The sequence below is a fragment of the Oryx dammah genome, unplaced genomic scaffold (genome assembly GCF_014754425.2).
Source record: "Oryx dammah isolate SB20612 unplaced genomic scaffold, SCBI_Odam_1.1 HiC_scaffold_18, whole genome shotgun sequence".
NCBI classification, from domain to species: Eukaryota; Metazoa; Chordata; class Mammalia; order Artiodactyla; family Bovidae; genus Oryx; species Oryx dammah.
This window is the reverse complement of record NW_024070202.1, coordinates 31,424,446-31,447,023: the sequence shown is the minus strand read 5'-3', so window position 1 is coordinate 31,447,023 and position 22,578 is coordinate 31,424,446. Positions and strand designations below refer to the sequence as shown.

Genomic DNA, 22,578 nt, shown 5'->3' with positions numbered 1-22,578 from the left:
CATTATCTGTGCATTATGAGGGCAGTTTTTCTTTGCAGTGTGCCTAACAAAAGACTTTGGGGTTACCTCATGACAGAAATTATGGAGAGGAAACTGTACTTAAGGAACCTATTGGAGGGAAAATAATAGGGCAATCAAAAGGTGTCTCTCTTCTGCAGTCATTTCCCATTATTGTCAACCAGTAACTTGACTTTCATTCATTGCCTAGATTTCCTGCCCTAATTTAGTGAGTTTATTCTCCTAGGAAACCTTTATCTACTTTGTTCTTAGGAAGAACCACTCTATATCTAAATCATGTTCAAATTGTAACAGCGAAAGTAGATTTAGAATTGTTTCTATATAGCACATTGATTTTTCTTTCTCTTTGTAATCTGCTTGGTTCGGCAGGATCCTTCCCTGAATCACAAAGCCTACCGAGACGCATTCAAGAAAATGAAGCCACCCAAAATCCCCTTCATGCCGTTATTGCTTAAAGGTAACAATTAGCTGTCTTTTATGCTATGTAATTCCATCTTCCAGAAATTTATCACTCTGACTACGGAGGGCAAGGAAAGGAATCTCAGTTTATTTCTTTAAGGTATTTTGGTCATTCCAACCTAACTGTTGGCTTGTGACTGCTTTTCACACGTTTGCTTCTTTCTGAGACACCTGAAATGCTTAATTGTTCTTAAGCAGACATCAAAGTATTTTCACTTGACTCACAAAACTTGGCACTGGAACTGTTTGTGTTTTTGCTTTATTCTGCTGCTAAGCCCTGTCTTATTTGAGTCTACAGTCCACTTCACTCAACCAAGAATAAGGCTGGCATGAAGAATCCAAGTGGTGATCAGTTATGTTCTTTGTTTGCAACCTAAATTTCAGAGATTCAGCCCATGGCCTGCTGCTGTGTGAGAAAAACCTTCGGTCAACCCAAACAATGTCATGTGTAAAAAGTTTTGGTAGAGAATGTACTTTCTTCTTTCCAGGAGTGAATCCAGTTGGGATAGTATGTGATAGCTGCAAGTCAGTCGACTAACTTCTCTTCTGTAGAGCAGCAGATCAGTCATCATGAAACATGTTAGTTAAACTTATTAATGAGATCTTGATGGTCTCTTTCAAACTAAGGGGATTGTTTTCATCTGGCCCATGCTTCTGACATTTAGTATACATCCCCCCTGTGTGCTTTCCAGGACAAGGGATTTGGTCATTTCTCTTGGTCTTATTTTGATTCTTTTCAAGGGATTTTTATAGGAGTCCTCTTTTATATTGCTTACACCCTTCAGAGGCTTACACCTTCTGCTGGGTCAGGCCCTAGCACCCACACTCGTAGGTGTGGTGGGATTGCCTGGAGAATGAAGTGCCTGGGAACTGGTTGGCGGGGCCGTGTCCTCTGCTGCTTCCCCTCATCGCCAGTCCCACTGGCAATAAAGCTGAAGATGCACCTTCTCCGCTTCTCCTGAGAACAGCTAGAGCTTGGAGAGCTTTTGAGTTGCTGTGCATTCTTGCAGCTGTTTATCTAGTCTTCATCTAGTATAAAACAAAAATTTCTGTGAAGCATTAATATATTAGGACATTCAGGACAATGAAGCACAGGGACTGCTTCACTCAAGCTCAAAGCATTCTGAAAACTGTAAATGGATGAAACAAGGAAAGACTGTAAAGCCAGAATAACAACTTTAAAGAGTTCATTTGATTCTTCATTTTTATTTCTAAGATAAGTTTATTCAGGCTTGTGATTTTTATTTAAAATAAAATACCAGCTGGAGAGTGGGAGTGGTGGCATGTGGGAAGTAAAACTTAGAATCATGTAGACACAAATAGGAAAAATAGGAAAGGAAGACAGATCTGGGAAAGGAATTGATTTTAGAAAGACAAAATTTTGAAACAATAGATGTTTTTAAGGTGATGAGAAAATAGTCAACATTGTCCCTTTAATTTAGATGTGAGCTGAGCCTTCTGCTATATAGTAGTGGGTTTTCCCCCCAAATATTTAATGCAGTCAGGTGCCTCACACTTATGTCTTAGTTTGGATGCAATTTTCTGCTCTGCTGAGTTTATCTAGACCTCTTTGTTGGCAGCAAAACAAATTTCTCTTTTTTCTACTGAAAATACATTGTTTCATTCATTCTAGCAAATTAAACTTTTGCTCCCCCCACCTTTTTTTTCCACTGGAAGCTCATGAGTTTTAAAAACAAGCTCACTTGTTTTTCCTTTATCTTTATTTTTGTCATTATAAAAATAAATAATATTGGCACTCTATTGCATTTAAAGTTACTATTTTTGTCTGAAATAATTTCAAAAGGAAAAATAGGATGACACTTTTAAATATGTATGTATCACATCTGTGGTAAGACATTTTGGAAAATATATGCAACATTAATTCTTAGCTTTAGTAACTGCAAAATTTAAAATTTTAAATTTGCAGTAAACTAGAACAAGCAACTTTTTCATGAAAATTTCCCAGCCCTCTTCTCTTGTGCCTCTTGCTTTGGATTGCTTTTGTTTAGAGAAAGAGACCAGATTAAACTCCTTGGGTATTAGGAAGGATTCGGGCTCCCATATTTCATTTTTTGAGATAGTCAGTTCCCAATAACATGCAGGTTATCAAAGTAAGCACATAACCTAAAACTGCTTCCAGCTCTCAGCTTTTCTATTTGCTTGTGAATTTATCACTTCTGATTTACTTTCCCCCTACTGTAGAGTCTAGTTCAGAAAGTAGTGAACAGGAAACCCTGAGTAAGTGTGGAAGAGAAAGGTTCCAGCTGAGCTAAAGGTCAAAAGCAGTTGAGTAATCTATGTCATGGTGTTTGGGGAGATGGTAATCCTTCCAGCAGAGTGAATAGTCAACCGGTGTCTGAAGTTAAACTGAGGTTGTATCTGTATCTTCAAGGGAGATTGTTACTGCAGATTTGTGGAGTTGTGTAAATAAAAGGAAGATTGAGGTGCTTCCATGTTTATTCCTTCTTTTTCACCTGCTGTCTCTTCAAATGGAGTTATTTCATCCCCAGTCCTGTTCTCTAAGATGTTAGGAACATGTCTGGGTGTTTCCAATAAAGGGCTCTGGCAGGTACTCATTTCTGGCACTGCACTTGGTGGATACCCTCCACTGCTTCACAGCCCACCCATGACTTAGGCTGTGAGACTCCAGTTTTTGAGTTCAACCACCTTTTGGTTTATCTCTCTCACACCTTCCTAATCACACACTTGTCAGTCACCTGGATCAAAACCTGCAGCCATTTTGACTCCCTTTCTCCTGGGAAGCAGCCCCTCTTTTCTCCCTACCTGGTCAGACATACCTTCCCTGCCTCATCCTCATGCCAGCATCAGCCTGCCAGCCCCCACCCTCAGGAGAGCCTACTTCCTCGTGTGCTGACCTCGACAAGTCCTTGAGAGCTTGGGATAAGCAAGACCGCCCAGGCAGAGGAGAGGGAAGAGACAGAATGAGCGACAAAGGAAACAGTAAAATTTGCAGAGGCCCCCACATCCAGTGAATTCAGCAAATTAACTGGAATAGATGATAAGAAATGTCTAAGCCCTTCCGAGTACCAGAGAGGCACCGTGGTGAGAGGAAGCGGGCCGCCCGGGCTCGCGTGCTGGCTCTGAGACGCAGAGCTGTGGCCGTGAGCCAGCTGTGCTCCATCCGCCTTTGGACTGTTGTTTCTTCACATTCTTTCCTGCTTAACTTTACCTTATACTCTTTTGTGAGTATTAAATGAGTTAGTTAAGCCATGTCTGACCCTGATGATAAATATAAGCTGTGTTATGATCCTCATCTTTGGGAACATAGGGTGGGGATGACGAGCCTTGGAACACCGGGGAAGTGGTCCAAGAACTTGGACAGGGCATTTGTAACCTGAATTCTCTGGGAGTGAGGAGATACCAGGCTCCTGGGTGGTGTTTAAGGTAAACAGTGTGCATACAGTGCTTTGCTTGCTGTACAGAAAGAACACAAGTTAGCTGTGTAGGCTGCTCTTTCTTTAAATACTGTGTCAGAGATATAAAGCTTGCAATTCTATTCTGAAAGCAAAACAGTGAAAGATAATAAAATAACCAGAGAGCTCATCAGATGACTGTGTAATGGTGAATTGTTTTCTTGCTCAGACATCAGTTTTAAAAAAGAAAGGAAAAAGCTTAGGAAAACCTTGCAGTCCGGTGGGGTGGAAGCTGTGTATAAAGGATGCCTTGAGAAAAGGGTTGTATCAGTGTATTGTGTGATTGGTGTCGCCCTCTGGTGGCCAGTTAAAGCTCAGCAGCTAAGTGTGTTGCGGGCCAATTTCCCAAGCAGCTGCCTCGTAATTACCTCATAGGGAAGTGAAGTTGCTCAGTCGTATCCGACTCTTTGCCATCCCATGGACTGTAGTCTACCAGGCTTCTCTGTCCATGGGATTTTCCAGGCAAGAGTACTGGAGTGGGTTGCCGTTTCCTTCTCCAGGGGATCTTCCTGACCCAGGGATAGAACCCAGGTCTCCTGCATTGCAGGCAGACGCTTTACCCTCTGAGCCCCCAGGGAAGTCCTCCATAGGGACCAGCAGAATCAAAGTCTTGACTAAATGCAAATACTTTCCCTTTCTATTTAGAGGAATTTAATCTGTTCACTTCTCTCTTTTATATCATGTTATTTTAAGAAGATTTTTGAAAGTGGTTTTCATTTGGTTTGCCCTCCATGTCTGTGATATAACAGGATTATTTGCACATTCTTTAAATTGTAATATATTTCTTATTTTGATTCTTGTCTGTGAGGATTCCCTCATGTTCAGTCACTCACCCTATGGTTTGGGTTTTTATAAGTCACCCCCCTTTTGGAGCTTTAGCTGCTGTCATTGTTGCTAGTCTCCATCTTTTGAAGAAGCATTCCTGTAATTTTTGCAACCAAAGGGAGATTTTTATTCGAATGTCTCCTGTCACTTCAAATGCAGCAAGGCGCAAATCGAATGTCACGCTCCCTTCCTCTGACAAGGCGCCTTCACCCTACCTTCCTTACGTTGTTTTCATCAGTGACACTGGCTTTCCAGTGGTTGAATAGACCCAGAAACCTCGCCATTTCTAACCTGTCCCTTTCCTCACTCACTCTGGATAACCACGCCAGCCCTGGTTTTTAGAACCAGAAATCTAAGTTTGAACATCCACATCTGAACCTTGACGTTTTAAGTAACGCAGACCCCATTCACTTTACCAAGGATTGTTAAAAAGCAAACACATAAATATTAAAATAATTTTTGTTACTGGGTATTCAGTTCTTTTCTGTTCACTGTTCTGGCCTAAAAACAGAATGGACCAGTTAAGTTGTAGAATAGTGTTAGCTTATGTTAAGGGGGTTGAAGTCAAAGCCTGCAATGTAAGAGCAAGATACACACTTGTATGAATGCTAGAATGTTTCCTCCCCACACACATAAATTATGCCCTCTCACATTGCATCCTGTACAGATTCAGCTCCATGTTGCCTGGTCTAATGCGTGAAATAATCCATAATGTTTAAGAAAAATTAATAAGCTGTACTGCATCTACACGTCTCCAGTCCTGACTTATGACCTATTCCTAATTGTACATGCATCTTCTTGTTTTTAATTTTCAGATGTAACATTTATTCATGAGGGAAATAAAACATTTCTGGATAATCTTGTCAACTTTGAAAAACTGGTATGTAAAATTTCACTGTTTCTCTTTTTACCCACTGTAAGGGAAATGCGTACTTTCCTTGCTCTGGGAGACGACATTCTCTGCTGAGCTGGTGGTGATTTATTTGCTGCATGTTAGGCACTGTCAATCAAATGCATCCCAGTTAAAAAGAAGTGAAGTGTGCTGCCGAGGTTTTGAGAGCCAAGTATGAACATCTGCTTTTTATTTTTGAAAACGGAACTTCTTAGATTAACATCAGTGGTTGAGTGTATGTATCTAAACTAGAACTAAAGTGGTAAGGTTCCTGTCAGCAGGAATTCACACTCGTATGGTTGAGCCTTGTGGCTTTAAAGACGTCCCCCTGTGTCTTGGCAAGCACTGCTCCTCCCCCTGGGGAGGTATGTCCTTCATGGATCTGAAGGTGGACTTTGTCGGGTCTGCCTGGCAGAGGAAGGACCACCCATTTATCAGCCTGTGGGCAGGTGCTGCCACTATGTGAGACCACCTCATGCAAAGTGAGAAAGTGAGCCCGTGAGAAGGGGCCCCCAGCCCACCCCTTCTTACACACTCCTGAAATGCCTCTTCCCGCACATTCCTGGCGCTCTGTCTCGCACTAGGCTCCTCCTAGCCTTTTGGCTGAAGCCAGAGGCGGAGTTGCCTGTACGGGCTGAGCAACTGTGAAATAGGACTGCTCCAAGGAGACCCTGTTGACTACAAGAATGGATTTGTTTGACAGATGAACTTTCGTGTCAGAGATGACCCTGCCATGCATGATTAAAGATGGTGTCAGTGATCCTTGTCCACAGATCCTGACCTTTGAGTGACCTTTTTAGTAATGGTAATGGATTCATGTGAACTCTTTCAGGAATGGGCCCCTGGTTCCCTGTGAGACCAGGTCAGGCATTTGAGAGAAGGTTGAGTGAGTTGGGGCGCCATAGACCATAGCCAAAGAACAGTACCAACTGATGAGTCCCAACAGGGTTTAGCCTCTGACCTTTGCCTCCTAGGTGAGGTTAACTCACTCACATGGGAGGAGATGGCACAGTGTCAGTGCAGGCAGCTCTTGTACAACCTGAAAACCCAAGCAGCTGGGCTCTGGAAGACTGACATCTTAGGGGTATCTTGCCGCAGCTCTGTTTTAATAATTTGAGGATGATGGCTTTCTGGGTAGTTAGTTTTTAAGTGGACACGTCCATAACTTTTCAAGTCTCTCCCAGCACTATGTGCTTTGGAATTCAGCTCAGTTTTTTTAGATACTTCAGTCAAACCAACGCAGCCTAAAATAGATATTTAAAGTATTGAGTCTTCTTGTATTAAAAGTATTATTCTTGTATTAAAAATATTATTTTTTAGAGATTTGTTCTGTGTCACCCAGTAATGTTCTGAAGATCCCAGGGCCTATTTGTGGCTTTAGACTGTAGGCAGCAACACGCTAGCCTGTTGGTAGGGTGTCTCCAGTGTTTGATATTAACGAAATGACCAGAGGAGTATGAAGCCGCTGGTCAATATTTCAAATCTTGGCCAACGCCTCTGCTTAAGAATGCCAGATAAGCTTTGGTGAACATTTGTGAAGAGGAGGGGTGGGGTGTGAAACACCAAGTGGAGTTTCCTTTGAGGGTCTGTGCCCTTCACCCTGAGTAACCCATAGGGAACGCGGGAGAGCAGGAGGCACTCGGTATACGCTGAGTGTTGTCTGTTGTGAAAGGTAGACTGGTGGTTGACCTTTTTCCCAAAGGGAACCAGTGACTCAAGTTCATTGTGTCATTTCCTCTCAGATGGAGCTATCCAAGTGAGGGAGCAATTTGAAAAATGCACAGATTGGAAAGAGCAGTGGAAAGCTTCCTGCACCCTCTCTATTTCATTCTGCCCAGCGTCTCTGGTATTCCCCGGCTTTTTCCAGTAGGAGCCTTTTAATGCCAACCAACATAGGGCCTTGCTTTCACAGAGACAAGACTTCAGGCTGGCCATAAGAACTGAAATGAAGTCTGACTTACAGGACTTCTCTTAGGGTCAGTAACTGTATGTACCCTTAATATTTTAATAAAGCTTAATGAAATAACAAGATATGAACAGGTAATCTTTCATTTTAAATTTTAAATTCTTGAAGGGAACTCTTACTGAAAAGATGGCTAGAAGATAAGCGCAGTTATACATGGGTGTGGCAGGCCCTTGGCACACAGCACCACATACACACCCGTCACGTACTCGGCTAGCACGTCATTTCTAAAGGGAGCAGATTTTGTAGCGTCACTGAGTTCCTGGTCCTCAAAGCAGATGGCACTTAAGAAACAGTATGCCCCATGCTGACCCCCTCCTTGCACAGAGAATTCAGGGTGAAGTCAGAATTTTTTTCTGGAAGGACAAATCTCTATTATACATGGTTTAAAGCCCTATGTTATACTGGGATGCCAGAGAGTGCAACTGAATTTCCTAGTAGAGTCAGTAGTTCCAGCATGTTTCTTAGCAAAAGACAGGGTTTCACTTAAGCTAAAATAACATCATCTTTCACAGTAATGAACCAGTAGATCCTAACTGGATTAACTTGTGGGAAGCCGATTCCTCATGATGGATATTAGCCAGCGAGCAGATAATTCAGTGTATTATCTTTATCAGGCTGATCCCGGCCAACACATTAGGTCAGAGAACAGAGAAGGCTCAGAAGTGCTTCATTGGATGTAATAAGTTTTCTATTGTTCCCCTCGGTGCCTCAGCAGCTTCAAACGTATCTGCCTCAAACCATTAAATAATAAAGAAAAAGAATGCATTCTTCTATATTTCTCTTTATCCCTCAATGTTAAGACATCATCCTTCATCGTAGCTCCTCCCTCCCGCTTTGGAAAACCTGAAGATGAGATCTGGGCTCAGGTTGCAGTGCTGCCCTGAGTACCAGCCTTGCATCAGCTGTGCGCGTGGCACATGATAGAAATCAAGGTGACGCCATACCTTAAAACAGCGAAAGAGCAGTCCTGGGAGTAGTGGGAAAATTGGGGGAAGGAAATTTAACAATACATTCACAGACATGAGTCAGGTCTCATTTCCTTTACAGTTGCAACTCGGGCTGCTGCTGTAATCACTGTCCCATTTAATGTTTTCACTATTGAGTAGAAATACAATAGAAATGCAGCCCATGAGAACAATCTAATAAGTAGGTCATATTCAAATAATGTTTCTGGAGGTCTGCTGAATTTTAAGTAATTGTTTTAGTGTCAACATTATTATGTTAGCCATAATTTGTTGAGAGTTTGCTGCCTATAGATTACCCTGTGTTCAGTGTGTGTGGGCAGGACATGAAAAATGATGGCCCAAGGTCCCAACTGCTGTGTATAAAGTAAATACTATATACAGATGTATTGTATAACACAGATGAATATAGCCAATATTTTATAATAACTTTAGATGGAGTATAATCTATAAAAATTTTGAATCACTGTGTTGCATACCTGAAACTGTTATACTACTGTAAATCACTATATTTCAATTAGTAAGAAAAAGATGATACCCATTTAGGAAGGTTTGGAGGACCAGATTAGGAATAATGTTGATTCTGAAATTATAGGGTGATGTTTGAATTTTGTATGAATCAGAGTATGGAGTCACTGTAGACTTGCAGAGCGCTGGAACAGGATGACAGATGTTTGGAGATTATTCTGCCAATTGCACAGGACGAAGTGTAGTGGAGATTGGTCTTGACCTAAATGTCATCTTTCCTTTGCCATGGAAAATTGACTATGGTAGAGCGAGCTGGAAGACAGTGCAGGCACACGAGTATGAGATGAGGGGTCTTGTCAACAGGAAGGAGCTGTGTAAAAAACCTTTTCCTGGAGACGAAAAGAACTTTAGAGAACTTTAGAAATTAAAGCAGAAAACTGAAGACTAGGAAAGGGAATGCAAATAATAAGCAGGGAACAGTCTCTGTAAAGATATTGATGTCTTAGAAGATGTTCGTCTTTCATAAACATCCCCTTTCCTATCACCATTTGAATTTCTTGAGTCTTTGATTCCGCAAAATTCCTGCATCCATTCAGCAGGTATGTGAGGCTACGTATGTGCTGTATGGGAGGTGCTGGGTCTGCAAGGCCCTCTTGTGGTAGCTGGTCTAGAGGAGGAGGAAAGTCCCACCCTGATCACACCACCACAAGCCCAGGAAACACTGTACACAGAGCAGTGGGGAGGTTGAGAATGGAGCCTCCCGAGTCCAGAAGGGAGACCTCAGAAAGACTTCCTGGGGAGGAGGTGAAACTTCTGAAGTGAAAGCATAAGCAAATGTGGACAGGTAGGTTGAGTTGGACATGCTGCATTTTTTAAAAATATATTATCTTTTAAATATTCATTTTTTCTTTTATGTGAGGTATAGTTGGTATACAGTAGTATTTAAGTCATAGGTGTACAACTTTGTGATTCATAATTTTTAAAGGTTCTACCCCATTTATAGTTGTTATAAAATATTGGCCATGTTCTCTGTGTTGTACCATATCCTTGTAGTTTATTTATGTTATGTGTAATAATTTGTACTCCTTAATCCCCTTCCCCTATCTTGCCTCTCCCTCCTTCCCCTCCCAACTGGTGACCAACCACTCTCTATTTCTGTGAATCTGTTCTACTTTATTATACTCACTAGTTTATTTTTTTAGACTCCACGTATAAGTGATATCATATAGTGTTTGTCTTTCTCCCTCCAAGTCCATCCATATTGTTGCAGATGGCAAAATTGCATTCTTTTCACTGTCTGAGTCGTATTCCATTGTATGTATGTATATATGTCATGGCGTCTTTATCCGCCCACCAGCTGATGGACACTTAGGTTGCTTCCTTATCTTCGCAACTGTGAATAATGCTGCTGTGAACGATGGGGCATATGTCTTTTGAATTAGTATTCATTTGCTTCAGATACAGACCCAGGAGTGAAACTGCCGGGTATGATGGTTCTGTTTTCAGTTTTTTGAGGAACCTCCATACTGCTTTCCGTAGCGGCTGCCCCAATTTACGTTCCCACCAGCAGTGTGCAAGGGCTCCCTTTTTTCATGTCCTCAGCAACATGTGTGGCCTTTATGTTGGCCATTCTGACAGGTGCGAGGCAGTATCTCCTTGCGGGTTTGATTTGCATTTCTCTGATGATTAACAGTGCTGGAACATCTTTTCGTATGCTGCCAGCCATCTGTATGTCATCCTTGGAAAACTGTTCAGGTCGTCTGCTCGTTTTGTAATTGGGTTGTCTGTTTTCTTGATGTTGAGTTATATGAGCTCTTTATATATTTGGCATATTAACTCCTTATCAGTCATATATTTACAGGTATTTTCTCATGTTAAGTGGGTTGTTTTGTGCTGTGTTCTTTACAGTATGTTTTTACAAGTCTTGATTAGAATCTCTGCAACTGGGGTTGAGAGCCACTATTTCTGCACACAAGGTCTGGATATTCTTTTGTAATCCAAACTTAGTACACTCAATTAAAGCTAGGTCTAGCACCGAATACAGCTCTTCTGTTTGCATCCAATGGGATTAGACTATTCAGCCCTGCAGCACTGCTACTTCAGCGACACCTGAAATGACCCTTCCCCTGATGTGCATCCTCTCCTGCCTTTCAGCATATGATCGCAGACACGGTCCGAACCCTGAGACACTGCAGGACTAACCAGTTTGGTGAGTCGTTGAAGCTGGTTACGGCGTGTTCATTTATTATACGTTGGTACAGACTATGGCCATTTCACAAGTATTTGGTGATAGAAAATTTAAACAGGCGGTAAATTATAATATTCACAGCATATGCATGTATTGTATTTCTCCGTCTCATCACTGCATGTTTGGGATGGAGAGGAAGATAAGAAATGGCAGCTCTTCACCCTGCCCCAGCAGCGGGTTTTCACTGTACAGTGTGACTTACAACTCTCAGAAGCTCCCACTCCACCGCCCACCCCCGAAAGTCTTGTTTGCTTGTCCTCTGGCTCACAATGACCTGTGGGTTTATCAGGGGTGACCCTGTCCTTCACCTCCTTGCCTGAAGCCTTCCTGGAATAGGAATATAGTTTGTAAAAGTGCCCAAAGTAGTCTTCCAGAATTTTTTCTCCTCTCCAGCGAAAACTTCCTATTTGGAGCTTCCTTTCACTGAAAAAGTGTTTTTCTGAGCACTTTTGTAGACTCCCCACTAAGACTAGTATATGTAAGAATATTTGTTTTTTTTTAAGTCTCAGGAATAATTTACATTATGTTTAAATGACGTCAAGACATTGCAGGGAGGAAGGAGACGGAAATGTACTGAGTTCAGGGAGGTTTCATGTGGGCAGTGGATCCTGACCCCAGGGCTAGTGAGTGGAGGTTATTGACTGTGGATGCAGAACAGAAGACCTCGGCTCTGAGAGGCTGACTCACTCGGCCATTCCTCAGACCGCCTGGCTGGTACCCTTTCCTTCACCTTGCACAGACTTTAGAGATAAAAAGGCAGTTTTTTTTTTTTTTAAGACAGAGTTCATAATTATAAATCAATCAGAAGTGACCACTAAGTAAAACCTAACTTTAAGTAATACATACTCATTGTAAACCAATGTTTTTCAACAATACAGAACTATAAAGTAGAATGATCAAAGTCCTACTTCCTAAGGAAAATATTGCTAACACTTTGGTACATATTCCTTAAGAATTTTCTTTCCGTTACATACTCATAAGAATTTTCTTTCCATTTCCAGTCTTGAGTAGCTTTATTGTCCTCCAACAAAGCAGTTGGAGTGAACTTCTGAGTGAATTACGAAATTTTTACTTGAAAGAGAGAATTATAAATACAGGACCTAATCTTCTAAATGTTCACATCAGCAAATACTACTTGATACATGCTTTTATAATTCTCCATTAACTACTCAAGTATAATGCAGTTTTAATAGAAATAGTTAAGAACATTGTCATGGAGATTCATTCAAATGTATAAGCATAATATTGCTGATGAGTAAAGGATTTGTATTTCTTTCACCCTCCTTTGCTTCCCATGCATTTATGGGTTCTCAGCAAATTCTGGGACCTCAGTCTTTCTTGCCAAGGGCTTCTGGTGTGTGGCTGGCCTTGACCTTGCAGTCAACCTCCCATCACCAGAGGATAAGTCTGCAAGGCACAAAGCAAAGGAGAAATTTAAATGACCATCAGGGCATTTGGTGTTTTGTATTTACCTATCTTTAAAAATCAAGTTTGGAACTGAATTACCTAAATTCATTTTGACAGTTTATATAGGCAGGGTTAACCAACGTCAGCACTTGGAAAGCCGCTTTGAATTACAGAGTGCCCTGCAAGGGTCATGCATCGTGGTTGGAAGCATTCGTCTTGCTATCTTTTTAAGACTGGAAAGTTAACAACAAAATTATCTTGGGAGCATCATGTTTTCTAAAGCAAACAAAGAGGATGGTAAAACCTTTTAACTCTTGGTGCTTTTACTTCTTGAACCAGAAAGCCTTGTTTCTATTAAACCTAAGGAGTACAAGCCATCCATAATATACACACCTTAAGTTATTTCCTTAGAAAACATATCTGTCACAGAGGAGTGGAAAAATAGGTTTTCTCCAAGAGAAAAAAATTCTGCATTAGAATGCTCAGCTTCCCAAGGAACTTTTCCTTCTGCTCAAGCTGAACTCACCCCTTGTTTCTCCATCTGAAACCCCATGGATCATGGAGGCTCACAGTTACCTTGTGTCTCTGGAATGTAGCTCAGCCCATCTCCACAGGGCATGAGGGGGCTTTTTGTTTGCTTGTTTTTGACTACGGGAAGTGGGCCTGCCCCATTGTCCAGGCTACTTTATCTCTGGCTCCTTGTCACAGCTGCCAGCAGCATGGCGTGCAGGGTTCACAGTGTGCCAGAGCCTCTTGCAGCCCTTGGTCTGCTGGGCGTTTGGGAGTAGGAACCCCCTTGCCTTGTCTTTTGCTGGGCGAGTGTCACCCCATCCACACACTTCCTGAACCTGCTTTGCCTGATAACCAGACTTTCAGTTCACTTCAGCAATGTTTGTTCACTCAGTTCCTCCCTTACATCCTGCACGCCGCCCCCCAAAACAAGGATACCAAAAAATTATATGAAATACTTAAAAAAGAAAAGAACTATTGTGTCCATGCAGTCACCAGATTAGCAGTGATTTCTGACAGTTCCAGCCTACGATACAAGAGCCTGTGAAGGCCATTTAGTGGGGAGCCAAGACCATGGACCTGGGGGCCTCGTGGTCTGGGCTCCCGTCCTGCTCTGCCACTCACCTGCCGTGTCTGTGCAGTTTCCTGTTTGGGGGAGAGGGTCATAACAACCACTAAATACCAAATCATGTGAGGAGACATTGCTCTATCAGTGTGGGTAAAACATATATCTTGCCAGTCTAATCACCTCACCTGAGGAATCTAGTCTAACCCAGAAAGCATCTACGGGAATAGCAAACAGACATCTCTTCTGGGATTATGACAAATGAGGGTCAGCCTTCTGGAGTTACACTGTATCTTCATGCAGGGTTTTACTGGTATTTAAAAATAGCTTACTGCTCTCATAAGATTGACTTTCTCCCCCTTCCCCAACATAGGAGGCGACATATCTCCAAAAGAGCACCCAGAGTTAAAGTCCTCTGTGCATCACCTGTACGTCATTGACAGCCAGCAAGCCCTGTTCGAGCTCTCGCACAGGATTGAGCCGCGGGTATGAGCCCCACCGCACACTGCCTCGCCTCCCCCGGAACCGCAGCACCAAGCGTGTTATGTTCCTGCAGGAAAAGTTGCTGAGTTTTATCAGCGTATCACAATAAGATGCACACAGCAAAGCCAGCCAGAGCGTACTCAGGAAGTGATGTCAGCCACCTGAGTTGGGGAGAGGCTGCTATCGAAAGGAGATGGCAGAAGAGGAGGCAGAAACTTTCTCGAAATGAGAAGGCTGGCTTTTTAGGATCACCGTGTCGAGCCAAACCATTGTTCACTTTGCGACATGCCAGCGTCAAGGCAGGAGGCCGCCCCTTGTCATACGGTGACCAGACAGCTCGGTTAGAGTGCACAGCGGGGAGCTTTACTTGGCCTGGCAGTAGATGGCTGTTTATAGGCGGTCAGAGTAGGAGCTCGTTTGAACACTCAAAGATAGTGATGACATCTCTAGGTTTCTATGGAGATGGACTGGTCTCCATCGTTACAAACTAGGACATCACCAAAAGCTACTTGTGTCTAAGGAGGCAGTGAGCACTGGTAGCTGCCACCCCTGCTCTAATCTCCAGAAGAGAAATGTCGAGGCACGCATTTCTTAGCAGCTCAGTCGCTTAGTGCTGTATGCTTGTGGGTAAAATTCATCTCTGCACAACTTGATTTACAACTGTAAGTGAGTTAGACTAAGTTGCTTTGCCAATAAGGAAAAATAGTCATCTTTAAGAAACTGACTCACTGTTTACTTTCTGGGGATTTTCTTTACATGTGCAGACAGGCTCTCATCTCTCCTCAAATACAGTACAATTTTTGACAAAAACACAGTGCCTGCCATGTTGCGGGCACTCTGTAAACTGTTTCTGGGGGTGACAGTCACAAAAGTCCATTATGTTGCTCCTGGCAGTGCCCTCGTGTTCTCATGCATCGGCCACCTCGTGCCTACACTCTGGAATGAGGACCGCCAGTACAGGAGGTCTACGTGGGATTCGATGTGTGGAGCGCTTAGCGCTCCCTGGAGAAGAAGAAGGGACATGACATAAAACAGTGGCAATGGCCTGTCTTTCAACAGATGAAAAGAGCCCCCAGAGATCCAAATATCTGATTTATGTTGGACACTTTGAAGTCCTGTAGCCCACCTCCCAACCAAGGCAGGGGGCCTTTCTAGAATTTGCCTCCTTTTTCTTCTCAAAGTCTCAGAGTCTTTTAGATCTCTTTTTATTTCCATTTTTAGAGATTGGGGCTCCTGTGATAAATAAGACCTCTGGCTGTTCTCACGAACTGGTTTGCCGCAACCTTCAAATGAACAGAAAAGACCTGTGGGAAACAATATTGAAATCCATCCCTGCCAGCCAGATCCTTGTCACTCCTCTTAAATACAAAGTTCCTGCTTCCCATATTAGGTCCATTCATTTCCACACGTGTGACCCTGGCGCCCCTCTCGCCAGCCCTGGCAGCTCCTCTCCTCGGTGCCTGTACAGAACCGCTTCCTCGCCTCTCATCAGCACCTCAGCACTGAGATGCATCAGTGCTTTCCGACACCTTCGTAGCAGCGCTGTTCCCTGGGCTTGGCAACCACGCTGACCTGGAGAGATCACTCAAAAGAACCACATGGAGCAAATTTGGGGAGGACTTTGAGAGAGAGTCTGTCCCATTGCGTCCTTCAGTCCTGAAAATGAACAGGGCTTGACAGAAAGGCACCATCCTGGGCTGGTCCACTCAGAGAGATGCCCCAGGCAGCTGGGAATGGAATGAGACTCACTGGAAGAGATCAGAACCAGGGAAAAGCGTTTCCTCTCGAGGCTGACCAGACAGTGAGGTGCTCCCCTTGGCAATTACTGGTGACGGTGTGGGCTGACAGCACCAGTGTGTGTTTTGGTCTTTTCTCTGTTCTTAGGGAGCAGCACTTAGCCATTCTGATCCTGTGAGGCTGTTTTGACATCATCTCTGTGTTTTAGAGTTTGAGTGATTATTCGCATTAGATTTACACTGCTCCGTCTAGAACTCCTGCAGTCGCCCCACTGGAGAACTATTTCAGCACAGCACCTGCTGCCTGGACCTCAGCTCAGACATGTGCATGGCCAAACAAATCCCCATGTACGTCAGGCCCGAACAGATTCTGAGGGTGTATTCAGTTTACCCCCATATGGAATGAGTGGAAACAGACTTGGGAGAGAACAGCGCTTGCCTGCTATTTCCCCCAGTCATGGGGCGCACGTGGCTCTCGGGCTCTCCCCCGGCTCTCGGGGTCTCCCCCAGTCATGGGGCGCACATGGCTCTCGGGCTCTCCCCCAGTCATGGGGTGCGTGTGGCTCTCGGGCAGCAAAAGGAAAGGAGGATTTTGTTCTGTTTAGATGTGCTTTTCCATGCCCATCTTCTGAAAGTCGTAATCTCCAAATCTTCCTGAAATTTAACAGCAGTCTCCAGAGGCTTCTCTGGCAGCAGGTCTCAGAAATTTCAGAAGCACTGAGAAGGCCTGAATCTGGAACTGACGGATTCAAGGCAGGATCCTGGGACCAGATCAAGCTTAACATGAGACTCTTTCTAACAAGGCTGGAGTTGTCCCAGTGAACAGGCTGCATGGAATTTAAGCTGGGTCCCTGTTAATAGGGGTAGGTCATAGTCCCTCACCGGGAAGATTTATAAGCTCCTTTCCAACTCTATTAGATTTTCACAGTTGCACAAAATCTCCATTCACTCTGAAACAGCTCATGTATCTGCAACCTTCACCAGCGAGGAGTGCATGGGCCCTTCTAAGAGGGTTCTTTTTGCTACAGCACAGCTTTCAGACAGTCCTGTATGTCTTTGGATCTGTCAGCATTCCAGCAAACCAGCCCTCTTTAGAAGCTCGCATAGGACAGTGTGGTCGTGGCTCAGCTGCGTCCGACTCTTTGTGACCCCATGCACTGCAGCCCACCAGGCTCCTCTGTCCATGCGATTCTCCAGGCAAGAATCCTGGACTGGGTAGCACCATTCCCTCCTCCAGGGGATCTTCCCAAACCAGGGGCTGAACCCAGGTCTCCTGCCTTGCAGGCAGATTCTTTACCATCTGAGCCACCAGGGAAGCCCGGCAACAGTTCCCAATAGGCAAAATCCTAACCATTCCAAAAATATGAAATTTTTTCATACACATTTGCAGATGCTCCAAAGACCACAGTTTTTAAAATTCACTCTGTTACAATCTGTACAATTGCTGAACGGTTGTAATGATACTTATTATCACCTGCATTTACTTTATCCTGATATTTCAGAATAAATTTATTGTCTTAGATCCCTATCCACAAGCAAGTTGGGTAGAGCATACCTGAAATTCCGAGGCATGAGGACAAAGTAAAAGCCCACCCCTCTCAATTTGTGGGGAGAGGTGTACTCACCTCTACGTAGGGAGAAACAGTAGTGTGAAAGAGAAGGTGTTGGTGGCTTTCAATCCCTGGAGCTTGGCCTTGACGGCTGCCCTGATCCCCGCCCTGTGGTTTTGTTGTGGGCATCACTCACCACAGATCCCAAGTGTCCCTGGGTGGTACACGGACTCCGAACTTCTCAGAAACTAGGGGCAGATCAGATCCACTGTGGTGGTCTAACACGGAGTTTCTTTTAAATGCGGTCTAATGCGGCGTTTCTTTTAAATGCTTCAAAGACGTGTCCTTAAAATTTCAGCCTGCTTATTAACCAGTGAGCCATTGTGCTTAGAACCAGTGCTGGAAAAATGTTTTTTAAAATTGCCAAAAAGTTAAATGAAAATGTACTATATAAAGCAAAGCTGTATATATACTAAACATTTTTTAGCAGAGTACTATTTATTTGCATAGCCTATTTATTGTATTCGTATTACACTGTTATTAAAGACTGGGATGAAGTCAACCAGAAGCAAGGACTCTTGACTGCTGTGACCTTGTCAGCTTGCGTTAACAGTTAGAAGATAGAAAACCTGCAATCAGGGCGCCTACCTAACTTCTCAGGGACTACACTTCGTAGTTTTCCACCATTAGAAGAGCTGGTAAATATGAAACACTTGTGGAGTTACCAGAATTGCCATTAACAGTATTTTCTTTCTCATATCTCATGCTTTCTGCTTCTGTACATATGACTGTGCTGTGTATTTATCAAAGCTAGTAAGCAATAATTTATATGTAAAAATGGCCAAGCAATATAAGGTGAAAACTTACATAAGTTACTGTTACCTTGTATTTTCAAGTGTTTTTTTTTTTTAACTGCTTTTCCAAATACAAGATTATGTTAAAGATACACTATTCACGCCTCAGAACGTCTTGCTTTGTGATGTTTGGGGACTCTATAGCCAGTGTTCTGGTACCATATTATGCTCAGATTGAAACTCAGGAATCGTTTACCCAGAGTGTGCTACAGGTAGGTGAAGAGATTCTCAGGTGGCCCGTGGAAGCCAAAATCATTTATGCAGTTATTGCAGAACTTAAACATGCTGTGTTGGAAATCACGTCCTTTTCTGGGATGTGCAGAGTCCGACAACCCTCACCAGCACCTCACCCCGTTCAAGTGGAATGGGGTACTCTCCCTAGCCCAGACATGGAGGGAAGCTCCAGGCCCTTGTGGGGATGCTCGAGGCCTGGGCCAGCGGCAGCACAAGAGCCGGGGTGGGATGCTGAAGCAGAGGGGTGGTGATGATGCTCCTCAGGCCGGAAAGACATTAGACTGTCACACCAACTCCTCTCTAGCCCTTCCTCCGAGAGGATTATACATCCCGCCCATTGGTGTCAGGCTTGGCCTCTGGCATGTCCCTGCAGGAGGATTATGTCGAACTGAGTACCGGCCAAGCGTCATCCTCTGTGCAGTGAAGAAGGCAAGGAGTGACCTGTGTGGCTTGGAGACTTGGAGACAGGCTTTGAGGTGGCCTGGGGCTGCCATGTCTGTGAGACCCGCAGTGCCCAGGTGGAGGCGTCTCCATCCGCTGGACTCTCCAGCTGGTGGAGGATGTGTCACCTGAGGGGGAGAGAAAACACCCTTATTAGAAGCTACTGAGGCTGAATGGAGGGGTGGGGTGGGCGGCCTGGTATTTCCTGGGCAGCACTTCACCACAGCTGGCTAAGACAGTCTCTAGGACACAGGGGAGAATTAAGGCAGCGGCAGGGCCTTGCCCAGGTTCGACAGCCGCCGTGGCTCTGTGGTGTCTAGTATCTGGTAAGTCTGTTTCTCCTGGAGAACCGTGTATGGGGATGGACGGCCAGGTTCAAACTACGGGAGCTATCTTGATTGCTCACATGCAACAGCGCTTGCTCGTCTAGTTCCCCACCAGCTGCTGTGCCCCCACGTTCCTGCATGAGGCCAGGCCCTCACTACCCATTACTTCAGCCATTACAGTGACCTGTTTAGGCTTCCTCCCTTTCATCTAAATATTCCCTTTCCAAACTGATTTTTTTTTCTTTTCTCTCTCTCTCTCTCTCGCTTTTTTTTTTTTTGCTAAAATATAGATCCTGGCTCAAAATCCTTCAGCAGTACCTCCCAAGCTATAGAAGTAAACCTCAATAGCATACAAGTTCTTCACATTCTGGCCTCTTACTTATCCATCCAGGGGTTAAAGAGATTGGGAAGATGAATAATTTGGTATCCCCCTTTAAACTGCTATTCTACATGGGGAGATTCATTGATTCTTACTAATAATGCCAGATGAAAATAATATGCAACAGACATTTGCTAAATAAGTAATGTGAGAATTACTTGCTCCTTTCAAAGGTGTGGAATCTTGAAGCCACACTGAGGATGCAGAGCTCGCCAGGGTTGGAGGGAGGGGGGCAGGGGCTCTACCAGGATTTGCCCAGGCGGGCAGAATTGCCTTCGCTATCAGAGATGAGCTCTTTCCTACCAGAGAAGTTCCAACAGAACTAAAACCAGCCAGCAATTCAGTCATCAGATGAGCGATCTGGGAGAAGATCTCTAAGATCACTTTCAGCCCCTGGCTGTTAAGAGAATTGGTGCAGATCTGCAATTGCTAGAGATAATTGGTTTTGTTTTGTTTCAGGAAGTGACTAGGCTGATGTGGGAAACAAGAACTGTTCATGGTCCTTTGTGTCCCGTTGACCTGGGCTGGGCCTCAGCTGGGAGGGAATGGCAGTGGGCCAAGAGCGGAAGGGCACCTCACCCTTCCCGGCCCAGTGCCCCTGCTGACTCCACAGTACAGTCCTAGCAGACATGAAGGCCTGCAATAAACAGACGAATAAAGCCCTGGAGTCAACACAGCAGGGTCTGCTTCCAGCACAGAGCCAGCTGCTGCCTCCCCAGGGGTAAGGAGGGTCCACAGTGAGGGTGAACCTCGTCCTTTCATCTGTCATTATATTCCTGGCTGCTGCCACCTGGCCTCACTCTGCCTTCTTGCCCAGGCCCCCTGACTGGAGCCAGCACTCAAGTCTGGCTGGACTCTTCTCCTCCCCACCCCAACATGCTGTGCCCGGGACCCCTTCCGCACCTAGCCCCCCGCCAAGTAAGGCTTGGCCACTCCCAGATCCTCCTGGGTGACCCATGCTACACTGAACCCCCTTATCACTGTCTCAGTTCCTAGAGCAGGTCCCACCCACGACTCTTTAGGGAACCACCCTGCATCTCCACCCATCTTGCGTGGGCTGCCTCGAGGGTGAGGAACAGGACCAACCTAGCCTGTGAGGCTAGACTGCCAGGTTCGAATCAGACTCAGGCATTGAAGAGTTGGGAGAACCAGCATAAGTTTCCACCGCCATCTTAGCTGCTGTTTCTGCACCTCAGAAAATGGGAGTTCATATGCCTTCTCCCTCACAAGGCGGTATGAGAAATAAGATGAGACAATAAACAAGACAGATAAGGAAAATATATAGTAGTACATCTGATGATACAAGGTTCCTAAAGGAAAAAAAGCTAAAGCAGAGAAGGGGATTGGAGAGTGCCAGGGAGAGGGTCAAAGTGCCAGGACAGGCCTTTGTAATGAGTTGAATCACGCCCTCTCAAAACTCATGTGTTATGGTCCTAACCCCCAGGATCTCAGAAAGTGACTTTATTGGGAGACAGGGCCTTTACGGAGGTTATGAAGTTAATTTGAAGTCCTTACGGTGTAAGCCGTCTAGTAGGACCCACGTTCTTATGAGAAGTCAAAGTGTTAGTCGCTCAGTCATGTCCAACTCTTTTGCAACACCGTGGACTGTAGCCTGCCAGGCTCCTCTGTCCGTGGAATTCTCCAGGCAAGAATACTGGAGTGGGTTGCCAGTTCCTTCTTCAGAAGAACTTCCCAAGAACCTGCATCTCCTGCTTGGCAGGCGGATTCTTTACTACTGAGCCACCTGGGAATCACATTTGATACTTAATGACAGTTTGTGGACTAAGGACCTCCACTGCTGTGGGGACCAAAATGTGAGACACTCAGGCCATCTGGTGGGCATATGCTGATCCTGCCCAGCAGTTAGGTCGCAGCTGTAGATTCCTGTTCTTGAGGTCCTGGTTAAATCAAAGGACACAATGAGGCACTGTTGTGAGTGAGAGGCTTGGCTGCTCTGCTTTACTGGGCCACGGTCCAGTGGGTTCTTGTTTTGTTTTTGCAACACAATGCAGTCTTTAAAAAAAAAAAAACAACAAAAAACAGAAATCAAGGGAATGAGAAAGGAGGCAAGCTGGAGAACACTGACACTTGAAAGGGTCAGGCAGGCACTGTCTGTCATCTGCTGTCCCAGAAGGGGATGAGGCTTCCCTGGTGGATCAGCTGATACAGAATCTGCCTGCAATGCAGGAGACCCAGGTTCGATCCCTGGGTCAAGAACATCCTCTGGAGGAGGGCATGACTCCCTGCTCCAGTATTCTTGCCTGGAGAATTCCATGGACAGAGGAGCCTGGTGGGCTACAGTTCACGGGGTCACAAAGAGTTGGACATGACTGAACGAACTTTCTTTCAAGGGGATGAGGGTGAGAGCCAGGCTGGAATGCATCAGGCAAGTTCCTCCACACTCCTGCTGACCACCAAGGGAAAAGTCCCAAACAAGCCTACAAAGCACCTGAACTGAGCCCTGCTTGGTTCCCCAGCCTGTCCTCTGGGTACTGCTCCCCACCCCACCGCTCTCCCCAAGAGACACACCTTCGCTTTACTTCTGCTGCTGCTGCTGCTAAGTCGCTTCACTCGTGTCCCACTCTGTGCGACCCCAGAGACGGCAGCCCACCAGACTCCCCAGTCCCTGGGATTCTCCAGGCAAGAACACTGGAGTGGGTTGCTATTTCCTTCTCCAGTGCATGAAAGTGAAAACTGAAAGTGAAGTCACTCAGTCGTGTCCGACTCCCAGCGACCCCATGGACCGCAGCCCACCAGACTGCTCCATCCATGGGATTCTCCAGGCAAGAGTACTGGAGTGGGGTGCCATTGCCTTCTCCTC

At 44.8% G+C, this 22,578-nt stretch overlaps 1 protein-coding gene across 2 annotated transcripts in view; it reads left to right on the top strand.

Annotated features, from left to right (window-relative positions):
* Positions 1-18,474, top strand: part of RAPGEF5 (Rap guanine nucleotide exchange factor 5) — a 183,732-nt gene extending 165,258 nt beyond the window's left edge. For both annotated transcript variants that reach the window (XM_040260647.1, XM_040260648.1), the window contains 4 exons: positions 388-475; positions 5,552-5,616; positions 11,179-11,233; positions 14,128-18,474. In XM_040260647.1, the coding sequence (XP_040116581.1) occupies positions 388-475; positions 5,552-5,616; positions 11,179-11,233; positions 14,128-14,246 (327 nt within the window). In that variant the 3' untranslated portion in view covers positions 14,247-18,474. The remainder of the gene's footprint in view (positions 1-387; positions 476-5,551; positions 5,617-11,178; positions 11,234-14,127) is intronic.
* Positions 18,475-22,578: the final 4,104 nt, after the last annotated feature.